This window comes from Ranitomeya imitator, chromosome 9, assembly GCF_032444005.1.
Source record: "Ranitomeya imitator isolate aRanImi1 chromosome 9, aRanImi1.pri, whole genome shotgun sequence".
NCBI lineage: Eukaryota > Metazoa > Chordata > Amphibia > Anura > Dendrobatidae > Ranitomeya > Ranitomeya imitator.
Window position 1 is genome coordinate 49,822,002 of NC_091290.1, and position 12,603 is coordinate 49,834,604.

Consider the following 12,603-nt stretch of genomic DNA (forward strand, 5'->3'; position numbering starts at 1 on the left):
TACGCCTTTGGCCAAGAATAAGCCTCAGTATTGGACCCAGCTGACCATGTGCATGGCTCCTGCGCACCAGGAGGATATTCGCTTTCTGGTGTTGCATAATCTGCATGATGTGGTCGTTTTGGGGTTGCCATGGCTACAAGTCCATAACCCAGTATTAGATTGGAAATCAATGTCTGTGTCCAGCTGGGGTTGTCAGGGGGTACATGGTGATGTTCCATTTCTGTCTATCTCATCATCCACCCCTTCTGAGGTCCCAGAGTTCTTGTCTGATTACCGGGATGTATTCGATGAGCCCAAGTCCAATGCCCTACCTCCGCATAGGGATTGTGATTGTGCTATCGATTTGATTCCTGGTAGTAAGTTTCCTAAGGGTCGACTGTTTAATTTATCTGTACCTGAGCACGCCGCTATGCGGAGTTACGTGAAGGAGTCTTTGGAGAAGGGTCATATTCGCCCGTCATCGTCGCCATTGGGAGCGGGGTTCTTTTTTGTGGCCAAGAAGGATGGTTCGCTGAGACCTTGTATTGATTCCCGCCTTCTAAATAAAATTACGGTCAAATTTCAGTACCCCTTGCCGCTGCTGTCTGATTTGTTTGCTCAGATTAAGGGGGCTAGTTGGTTCACCAAGATAGATCTTCGTGGTGCATATAATCTTGTGCGTATTAAACGGGGCGATGAATGGAAAACAGCATTTAATACGCCCGAAGGCCATTTTGAGCACCTGGTTATGCCATTCGGGCTTTCTAATGCTCCATCAGTGTTTCAGTCCTTTATGCATGACATCTTCCGGGAGTACCTGGATAAATTCCTGATTGTATACTTGGATGATATTTTGGTCTTCTCGGATGATTGGGAGTCTCATGTGAAGCAGGTCAGAATGGTGTTCCAGGTCCTGCGTGCTAATTCTTTGTTTGTGAAGGGGTCAAAGTGTCTCTTTGGTGTTCAGAAGGTTTCAATTTTGGGGTTCATTTTTTCTCCTTCTACTATCGAGATGGACCCTGTTAAAGTTCAGGCCATTTATGATTGGACTCAGCCAACATCTCTGAAGAGTCTGCAGAAGTTCCTGTGCTTTGCTAATTTTTATCGTCGCTTCATCAATAATTTTTCTAGTATTGCTAAACCGTTGACTGATTTAACCAAGAAGGGTGCTGATGTGGTCAATTGGTCTTCTGCTGCTGTGGAAGCTTTTCAGGAGTTGAAGCGTCGTTTTTCTTCTGCCCCTGTGTTGTGCCAACCAGATGTTTCGCTTCCGTTCCAGGTCGAGGTTGATGCTTCTGAAATTGGAGCAGGGGCTGTTTTGTCGCAGAGAAGTTCTGATTGCTCGGTGATGAAACCATGCGCCTTCTTTTCCAGGAAATTTTCGCCTGCTGAGCGAAATTATGATGTTGGCAATCGAGAGTTCCTAGCCATGAAGTGGGCATTCGAGGAGTGGCGTCATTGGCTTGAAGGAGCTAAGCATCGCGTGGTGGTCTTGACTGATCACAAGAACTTGACTTATCTCAAGTCTGCCAAACGGTTGAATCCTAGACAGGCTCGTTGGTCGCTGTTTTTCTCCCGTTTTGACTTTGTGGTTTCGTACCTTCCGGGCTGTAAAAATGTGAAGGCGGATGCTCTGTCTAGGAGTTTTGTGCCCGATTCTCCGGGTTTGCCTGAGTCGGCGGGTATTCTCAAAGAGGGGGTAATTTTGTCTGCCATCTCCCCTGATTTGCGGCGGGTGCTGCAAAAATTTCAGGCTAAAAAACCTGACCGTTGCCCAGCGGAGAAACTGTTTGTCCCTGATAGGTGGACGAATAAAGTTACCTCTGAGGTTCATTGTTCGGTGTTGGCTGGTCATCCTGGAATCTTTGATACCAGAGATTTGGTGGCTAGATCCCTTTGGTGGCCGTCTCTGTCGCGGGATGTGCGTTCTTTCGTGCAGTCCTGTGGGATTTGTGCTCGGGCTAAGCCCTGCTGTTCTCGTGCCAGTGGGTTGCTTTTGCCCTTGCCGGTCCCGAAGAGGCCTTGGACACATATCTCTATGGATTTTATTTCAGATCTCCCCGTCTCTCAAAGAATGTCGGTCATTTGGGTGGTTTGTGATCGCTTCTCTAAGATGGTCCATTTGGTGCCCTTGTCTAAATTGCCTTCCTCCTCTGATTTGGTGCCATTGTTTTTCCAGCATGTGGTTCGTTTACATGGCATTCCAGAGAACATCGTTTCTGACAGAGGTTCCCAGTTTGTTTCGAGGTTTTGGCGAGCCTTTTGTGCTAGGATGGGCATTGATTTGTCTTTTTCCTCGGTTTTCCATCCTCAGACAAATGTCCAGACTGAACGAACCAATCTTACCTTGAAAACATATCTGAGATGTTTTGTTTCTGCTGATCAGGATGATTGGGTGTCCTTTTTGCCTTTGGCTGAGTTCGCCCTTAATAATCGGGCCAGCTCGGCTACTTTGGTTATGCCGTTTTTCTGCAATTCTGGGTTCCACCCTCGTTTCTCTTCAGGGCAGGTTGAGTCTTCGGACTGTCCTGGTGTGGATACTGTGGTGGATAGGTTGCAGCAGATTTGGACTCATGTAGTGGACAATTTGACTTTGTCCCAGGAGAAGGCTCAACGTTTCGCTAACCGCAGGCGCTGTGTGGGTCCCCGACTTCGTGTTGGGGATTTGGTTTGGTTGTCATCGCGTTATATTCCTATGAAGGTTTCCTCTCCTAAGTTTAAGCCTCGTTTCATTGGTCCATATAGGATTTCTGAGGTTCTTAATCCTGTGTCTTTTCGTTTGACTCTTCCAGCTTCTTTTTCCATCCATAACGTGTTCCATAGGTCATTGTTGTGGAGATACGTGGCACCTGTGGTTCCATCCATTGATCCTCCTGCTCCGGTTTTGGTTGAAGGGGAGTTGGAGTATATAGTGGAGAAGATTTTGGATTCTCGTGTTTCGAGACGGAAACTCCAGTATCTGGTTAAGTGGAAAGGTTATGGTCAGGAAGATAATTCCTGGGTCTTTGCCTCTGATGTCCATGCTGCCGATCTGGTTCGTGCCTTTCATGTGGCTCATCCTGGTCGGCCTGGGGGCTCTGGTGAGGGTTCGGTGACCCCTCCTCAAGGGGGGGTACTGTTGTGAATTCTGTGGCCAAGCTCCCTCCTGTGGTCGTGAGTGGTACTTCGGCTGGTTCTGTCTACGAGCTTCCTTTGGTGGATGAGAGTGGTACTGCGGCTTCTGAGTTTCCTTCCTCAGGTTATGAGGTTAAGTCGTTAGGTGCTGCTCTATTTAACTCCACCTAGTGCTTTGATCTTGGCCTCCAGTCAATGTTCTAGTATTGGTCTTGCCTTCTCCTGGATCGTTCCTGTGGCCTGTCTTCCTGCATAAGCTAAGTTTTGCTTGTGTTATTTTTGTTTGCTATTTTTTCTGTCCAGCTTGCTATATTGGTTTTTCTTGCTTGCTGGAAGCTCTGGGACGCAGAGGGAGCACCTCCGTACCGTTAGTCGGTGCGGAGGGTCTTTTTGCCCCCTCTGCGTGGTTGTTTGTAGGGTTTTGTGTTGATCGCAAAGCAATCTTTCCTATCTTCGGTCTGTTCAGTAAGTTGGGCCTCACTTTGCTAAATCTATTTCATCTCTGCGTTTGTATTTTCATCTTAAATCACAGTCATTATATGTGGGGGGCTGCCTTTTCCTTTGGGGTATTTCTCTGAGGCAAGTTAGGCTTATTTTTCTTTCTTAGGGCTAGCTAGTTTCTCAGGCTGTGTTCGAGGCGCATAGGACTGGTCAGGAGCGCTCCACGGCTACCTCTAGTGTGGTTGGATAGGATTAGGGATTGCGGTCAGCAGAGTTCCCACGTCTCAGAGCTCGTCCTATGTTTTTGGTAATTGTCAGGTCACTTTGTGTGCTCTGAACTTCAAGGTCCATTGTGGTTCTGAATTACCTGTTCATAACAATCCACCTTCTGTCACTTTTCCTTTCTCTACTCAGAATCACACTCTCCATATGTACTGTATGCAATGACTATGGAAGGTTAGTCTGAAATGCGTCTGCGCTTACTTTATGTCTGGAGTTTTTATGGATTTACAATAAAAAAAGGGTTTTTACAAGGTTCAATATCTGGATGTTCCTTCCTTTCCTCATCATGTTACCTATTCCTTCAGTCTCTGCTCACTTCAAGACACCCACATCATATGACTCTGCTCACTTGTCAGACCATAGGTCTGCTTCTGTTACAGGCTGGGCCCTATCTGACTTCCTGACAGGAAACTGTCTCTGTCTTTTCACTTTATCCCCTCCTACTCTGGGCTAGTCCAAATCATTAACCTTAACCATCCCTACACTTGAGCAAAATAAAACACTGTCACTGATAACACATGTCCCAATATGCATAACATATTACAACAATACGCATGTCTTCAAGGGGGAACATGGGCAGTATATCCATCTCCTGACAATGAGACAGGGTTTTCAAATGTAAAGCAGAGCTGACAAAGCTTCCCCCGCCCACACCAGGCTTTATGTGTACAAAGTATATTGATAATAATGTGCTTATCACAGGAGGGGGCGCAGTTGACTTTGTAGTCACATAAAAATCAAACCTGGCAATGATAATCTCATAGTGAGAAAACCTTTATTATAAGTAAACAACAGAAGACAGCTTGATAAGTGACATATCGTTGAATTCTGTGATTCGGCCCCAATCCCCTGATGTCTTCAGATTACATAACAAAAACCTGCTGACAGATTCCTTTTAAGAACTGCACTTGTTGAGAGGGTAAGGCTAGATGGAACTTAAAAAATTTTAGGCGTTAAGACAAGGGTTGGGACACATTTTGAAACTACCTAAACCACTTAATTGTGTTTTCTTTTAATTATTAATGTTTTAATTGTTATTGGTTTTTTTTTTCAAATGAAATCCACCTAGTGATCAGCTGATCAGCTTATGTTGACTAATGAAGCCAGCTTATATTGCTGTGGAAGCTGCTACTTTCCAATATGTGGTTGGACATGGCCTACTAGAGTGAAAGCTTCCCTTTGTTATCAATACCCTGTTCTGGCAAATAGAGGCGAATATGAGGATGGGACCCCTGGTATCTATAATATAACGCTGGGAGCGTCACTCTGTCCGAAGCCTCTATAGACTGCGCAAGCGCAAGCGCCGGCGCAGTCTGGGCCTCACAGAGCGACGCTCCCGGGAGATCGCGGTATGCGTAAGCACTGAACGCATACCGCCATCTCCACCGGAGAGTCAGGGACCGCCAGGAGGGAGGGTAAGTATACTCACCTTTCCCGGTTCCAGCGCTGCTTGCGGCTCCGTCTCCCGACTCCTCTGCTCCCGGCTCCAGAGGGCGCGGACTGCGCAGGCGCCGATTCCTGCTGCCGGAATCGGCGCCTGCGCAGTCCCCGCTTTCCGGCGCCATTTTCTTGAAGACATACCTGCAGTGGAGCCGGACGATAGGTGAGTATGGTATTTATTTTTTTTTTTATATGGCAGCAGCATTCGGGGGCATACACACTGGAGCGGGGGGCATATAATACAATGGTGGCGCAGGATGGGAGCAGCACATGACAGAACGGGCGCAGGATGGCAGCAGCACATGACAGAACGGGCGCAGGATGGCAGCAGCACATGACAGAACGGGCGCAGGATGGCAGCAGCACATGACAGAACGGGCGCAGGATGGCAGCAGCACATGACAGAACGGGCGCAGGATGGCAGCAGCACATGACAGGACGGGCGCAGGATGGCAGCAGCACATGTCAGAACGGGCGCAGGATGGCCGCAGCACATGACAGAACGGGCGCAGGATGGCAGCAGCACATGACAGAACGGGCGCAGGATGGCCGCAACACATGACAGAACGGGCGCAGGATGGCCGCAGCACATGACAGAACGGGCGCAGGATGGCCGCAGCACATGACAGAACGGGCGCAGGATGGCAGCAGCACATGACAGAACGGGCGCAGGATGGCAGCAGCACATGACAGAACGGGCGAAGGATGGCAGCAGCACATGACAGAACGGGCGCAGGATGGCAGCAGCACATGACAGAACGGGCGCAGGATGGCAGCAGCACATGACAGAACGGGCGCAGGATGGGAGCAGCACATGACAGAACGGGCGCAGGATGGCAGCAGCACATGACAGAACGGGCGCAGGATGGCAGCAGCACATGACAGAACGGGCGCAGGATGGCAGCAGCACATGACAGAACGGGCGCAGGATGGCAGCAGCACATGACAGAACGGGCGCAGGATGGCAGCAGCACATGACAGAACGGGCGCAGGATGGCAGCAGCACATGACAGAACGGGCGCAGGATGGCAGCAGCACATGACAGAACGGGCGCAGGATGGCAGCAGCACATGACAGAACGGGCGCAGGATGGCAGCAGCAAATGACAGAACGGGGACGCAGGATGGGAGCAGCAAATGACAGAACGGGCGCAGGATGGGAGCAGCAAATGACAGGATGGGAGCAGCAAATGACAGAATGGAGGCGCAGGATGGGAGCAGCACATGACAGAACGGGGGCGCAGGATGGGAGCAGCACATGACAGGATGGGGGCGCAGGATGGAGCAGCACATACCAGGATGGAGACCATATACCAATATAAATGCTCGCCACCCGGGCGTAGAACGGGTTCAATAGCTAGTAATGAGTATAAGCCAAAATAGTGCTAATAAAGAGGGGTTGTTGCATTAAGACAACCACTCCAAATTCTGAATAAAAGTTGAATCCTTTTTTTCTACATGGGAAGCAGCATAGGGTAAGGTCCAACTCACGGCACATTGTTGGGGTTCTCCAGCTGACGCAAGTTCCGGCTTCACTACAGGCTTGGGCGTATGATGCCACCGCGGTACAGAAGCACTCACAATCTCCGCCAGTGTCACAGGCACAAGCATCGCTGACACATGCATCATAATACTTTAGGGGATCCACCTAAATAAAAATAAAAATCCGTGTAGGTCAGTGTTCAGCTTTGTGAACGTCAGATATTTTTTCCTGTTGTAAGGGAACCTGTCATGTTGACCATCCAGTCTGATCGATGGGTATCACGTTTTAAGAGAAGGAGCCAAGCACATTGATTCATAGCTTACCCAGTAGACTCTAAGGCCTTCTTCACACATCTATTTTTTATGTGCGGATCTGGTCCATTTTTTTAAGGACCACAAATAGGTGACACACATATTATTCAATGGTGGTGCGCACATGTCAGGTTTTTCACACGGATGTCACATGGACGTCACATGGACACTGACCACAGATCTCACCAGTATGGTTTTACCAGTTTTTAAAGGACGTGTGAAGGAGGTCTAAAGAAGGTTCTCCAACAACAATTGTTAAGCGCCACCAACGCATCATGTTTGCAGGATTTCCTTAGTATTCCACAGGCAATAATTTCATCTCCTGGGCAATACAAAGGAAATCCTGAAAATACGATCTGTGGATGGCTCTAAAGGACTGGAGTTGGGGAACACTGCTTTAAAGACACTTACCGAATGATTACAGTTTCAGTTAAAACTATTAATTTAATTTTTCATAAAAAAATACATATTTCAGAAAGTCTTACCAGAGCGTGACAAGCACCAAATGTGGAGCTAGTGATGACACTACATTGTCTTTGGGCCCATGATTTCCGGTAAGGGTTGAGGGAACAAGGATCCTTGAGGGTCATTGCATTTGGGCAACTTGATGATAGCTTCCAGCTGTTTCCAAACTCAACCACATTTCCTACTACTGAAAGACTTCTAGTAGTGAAATCATTGACTGCATTTCCATCATAATTACCACACAATCCGCACACTTGACCCTGTAGTTACAGATACCAAATAAATTAATATCAAACCACTAAATAGACTAAAAAACAGATATACTGAATATAGTTGAGACAATTTGTCTACAGACAAGAGCTGTTACATTTTACAAATATTCTTCTAAGGTACCTGAAAACTTGGCTCTAGCTTGATAAAAATGGTAGTCTTTGTGTCCCATACCAAAACCAATCCATTGAGGGCTTCAATAACCATGTAGATGCCCATCTGCCGCACCTTGTAAGGGACATACACTCCAACATCAAGCTTTACAACCTCAAATTTCTCATCGCTTAGAATTAGCTGATAATTCTAAAGAAACAAAAAAGTGTAATTCATTACAAGAGACATTTACCTTCATTGCATTTTGTTTGAGCATCAAATGCATTTTCCGAAATGTTGCAGGTTTAAGGGCAGAGACACACTGCTGTATTTCTCGTGTGAGAATCGCATTGTAAAACAACGTACTGGCTGTCGGCTCTCCTGACCCGAGCTTGACAGCCGCATAGTAATCCTCCTGACCCGAGCTTGACAGCCGCATAGTAATCCTCCTGACCCGAGCTTGACAGTCGCATAGTAATCCATCACGCCGTCTTGCTCAGGTCAGGAGAGGAGCCGGACAGTCCATTCAGTGCAATGCGATTCTCGCACAGTCTGTCTCTGCCCTAATTGTATAAAACTTCACTTACGCCAAGGAAGACCTTGATTGCTTTGGAGCAGGTGGTACCTGTGGATCCACATGGAATATTTTCTGTGTTAACCCGGAATGTTCCTTTGGAGGAATCATCACTACAGTAATCCTGGATATCCAAAAAAAATAATTTGTAAGTATCGTTTTATGAATGGAGACTATTAGGTTTTGTAGTTCGGTAAAAACCAGCACTCACTTGAACCAGGGTGTATTCGCAGTCACCGCTGAAGACATATCTCTTAGTGTCAAATGTGATGTAATTACCGTCCCCGTATACAGTGCAGGTTCCCATACATTCATCGCTAGTGCATTCCCAGTTTCTGTTCAAACAAGTACTGCAGGGACAAATAACAAGTAGTCATAACATTTTACAAACCCCGTCGTGATCCAGGTCAGGGTTTGCTTCTTGCTTTTCCTTCCCCGTCCTGGTCATGGAGGATTAACCTTTCCTGCCTCTCTTTGGTTTGTGGGTGGCTATTTATTAGTGCCACTCCTTATAGCATTTGTCAGTGATAGTTCCAGTCTCTGGCTTGTGCAGATGACCCGTATACCCTAGTGATCCTTCTGCCTCTGACTACCCGTATTTGTGCCTAACGCGTTCCCTGTCCCTGACTTAGTGTGTGTTTGATGGTTTCCTACAGTGTATGACTTGGTTTGTATTTTGAACGTTGCCTCCTGCTTTCCGCCTCTGTTACTATGTTTCCTTTCTGTCGTTGACTCTCTGGCTTGTACCCCGACTACATCTTCTGTCTCATGTTTTGGATCCCGCGCTCCCGTCTGGTTCCGACTCCTGGCTTGTCTCGGAGCACGTGCATTTCTGTGACCTCTGGTACTTTGTCTTCCTGTTTGTTGCTGACCGGCCTGTCTGACTACTCTGCCGCCTCCTAGTGGCGCTCTGCGCTTTGCTCTGTGGTGCTACACGGTGAGTGCTACCTTTTTCCCCTTACCTGCGTCCCCTGGTGGCGGTTACATGCAACTGCCTTACAGTTGCATTACACCCCAAACTTCTATCAATCAAATAGGGAAGCCCTTTAGATAGTAACCTGAACACCTGGAGTTATAAGCGGGTATATACACATGTTCTTAAAGGGTATCTGTCACTAGGCTTTTGCCACCTAAATTGAGAGCAGTATAATGAAGGGGACGATACACTGAATCCAGCAATGTGTCACTTATTGGGCTGCTTGCTGTAGTTTTGATAAAATCACTGTTTTGTCAGCAGGAGATTATCACTAGATGACTAGTAAATCTGTTGCCAGGTAGTCCTCCATATTCATGAAATCTCTATAGCCCCACCCCCACCAACGATGAGCGGCTTTCTGTGTACACTGTGCATAGGCAGAAAGCTTCTAATCAGTGGTGTGGGTGAAGTTATACAAACCTAAAAATTCAGTTAACTGATAGATCTGCAGATGATAAAACAGTGAAATGTCGCTCTCAGATGTGGTAGCAAAAACCTGGTTACAGATTCTCTACTTTTCACGGCATACACAAAGAGGGTGTGCCTTACAGCTAAAATTAAATGGGGACCCCTTCTGCAATTATTGCAAAATTGCAGGCAATTTTGCACAAGCAACAAAAACAGAACTTACTAATTCTATGTAAAACAGTGTAAACAGAAATACCAGTTCCAAAATATTAATGTACGCATACAGTTAATGACTCATAACAATATTCAAGACAAGGAGAAACAGAGTCAAGATATACTAAAAAATGTAAAGATTTTATTAATGTTGCACAAAATTGCAGAAAACTACATAAGTAATCTTAGATTTTTATGGGTACAATATAGTTTGATTTATAGGTGAATAAAAAGGCTGGAGAATTAATAAAGAAAAAAGTGACAATGTGAGAGCAGGAAAAATAATCTGTCAAGCAAGAATTCACAGTAGACATCTATGTCAGCTGATACTCTCAATTTCAGTTACTGCTATGTGCATAATGATAATAGAAAAAAATCCAACAGAGGAGCTGTGATACGATGTCTATCATGAAATGTCAATGAAAATATGCTGCACGCAATGTATTAGGATAGGGTGCAATCAATTACAAGAGTAATCACCCATAGTGTTTGTAGATCCTGTGAAACGTTTTGCGTTAATGTCGCTTCCTCAGGAGGCGTGTGGTCACATGCAGACTAGACATGCCTGGCCTCGCTCACTACAAGTGAAGTGAGTGAGGCCGGAGACAGTCTAGTAGGTTTGTGGCTGGAACTGGAAGTATGCAATTCCCACATTTGCACACAAGAGCGCCCGCTTCCAGCGCCATCACAGGTGAATCCTGAGAGTGTGCACTGTGTGGGCTGTGAGAATTCTCAAGTCTGCAGTCACATAGAGTAACTGTAGACTTAAGCCCAAGTTTGAGCAACTCCTCTAATAAGGTAGTTTACGATTAAAAGTAAAGTTTCTATAGAAGAATAGCTTTGTTCTATACTGTAATCATTGACAACCACTTTAAGTAATTATTTCTCCTGCAATGGAAAAGTAAATTTGCAAAAATATGCCACGGCTACTGGGGTTCACCACTTTGGCTAATGGAGAGTTATCCTGTATTTTATCCATATGCTTTAACTTGGCTTATTGTTAGGGAACAATTTTATGTGACAATAACATTTGATTACAAAGATTAATTTGCATGACAACAAAAACCCTAGTCCATGCCCTCATCATCTCTCGCCTTGACTACTGCAACCTCCTGCTCTGTGGCCTCCCCTCGAACACTCTCGCACCCCTCCAATCTATTCTAAACTCTGCTGCCCGACTAATCCACCTGTCCCCCTGCTATTCCCTGGCCTCTCCCCTCTGTCAATCCCTTCACTAGCTCCCCATTACCCAGAGACTCCACTACAAAACCCTAACCACGACATACAAAGCCATCCATAACCTGTCTCCTCCATACATCTGTGACCTCGTCTCCCGGTACTTACCTACACGCAACCTCCGATCCTCACAAGATCTCCTTCTCTACTCCCCTCTTATCTCCTCTTCCCACAATCGTATACAAGATTTCTCTCGCGTATCACCCCTACTCTGGAACCTTCTACCACAACACATCAGACTCTCACCTACCATCGAAACCTTCAAAAAGAACCTGAAGACCTACCTCTTCCGACAAGCCTACAACCTGCAGTAACCACCGATTGACCAAACCGCTACTCAACCAGCTCTATCCTCACCTACTGTATCCTCACCCATCCCTTGTAGATTGTGAGCCCTCGCAGGCAGAGTCCTCTCTCCTCCTGTACCAGTTGTGACTTGTATTGTTCAAGATTATTGTACCTGTTTTTATTATGTATACCCCTCCTCACATGTAAAGCGCCATGGAATAAATGGCGCTATAACAATAAATAATAACAATGATACATTGAGGCTGAAGCACTCACCAGCTGTTGCAGAGCATTTTTATTTTTGAGCCTGGTGTGTAGACTTCATTATTGTGTATACATGGACACTGCTCCGCTGACACGCACGATCCGCTCCCATCAGATATAAGGCCATCAGGACAAACACAGCCAGATAAGCACTGGGTACTGTACTGTAAAAGCCATGGAGATATTAATGTAAAAGTCTTAGTTTCCTAATTATCTTCAATGTTCTAAAACTGAACTTTAATTAACCTACGGTTTGCGTGACACAGCACAAATGTGTCCTAATACTACAAATCACTGGTGGTAAGAACCTCATTCAAGCCTAACTGTCATGGGTGTTTAGCGTCCACTGTACAAAACAAACAGATTTGGGAGTAGCTATGACTGATCAGAAGGCCATGAACGTACAGCAGATATATGAGAAGGAGTCTTGAAGATGGAAATGTTCTTCTGAAGCTTCATCTTGTGTTTGCTCTAAGATAAGCGTGCAAACAAGGATGGAACATTTCCACGGAAAATTATGCTGGACATGTTTCCTTTCTTTAATGCTGTACACTTCTACTCTGAGGACACCCAGTATTATCTCTAAGCTGAGCAATCTGGAAAGGGAAAGCTAAAGGAACAAACTAACAAGGTCACCGAGTCCATTTCAGATAGACCTGTCTGAAGAGTATGGTAGTTTCCAACTCTATCACTTCCGGAGGGTATAGCTTATTGAAAACCGTAGTGACACCTGGAGTACTTAAAAGAAGGTCAGACCAGTAGTGGCA

General features: G+C 46.1%; 1 protein-coding gene across 1 annotated transcript in view; it reads right to left on the minus strand.

The window, feature by feature from the left end:
* LOC138648611 (mucin-5AC-like) overlaps positions 1-12,603 on the minus strand; it is a 94,409-nt gene that overhangs the window by 8,006 nt on the left and 73,800 nt on the right. The window contains exons 20-25 of the mRNA XM_069738399.1: positions 11,849-12,000; positions 8,663-8,801; positions 8,465-8,575; positions 7,908-8,087; positions 7,535-7,774; positions 6,747-6,903 (exon numbers count right to left, since the gene is read on the minus strand). Coding sequence (XP_069594500.1) covers positions 6,747-6,903; positions 7,535-7,774; positions 7,908-8,087; positions 8,465-8,575; positions 8,663-8,801; positions 11,849-12,000 — 979 coding nt within the window. The remainder of the gene's footprint in view (positions 1-6,746; positions 6,904-7,534; positions 7,775-7,907; positions 8,088-8,464; positions 8,576-8,662; positions 8,802-11,848; positions 12,001-12,603) is intronic.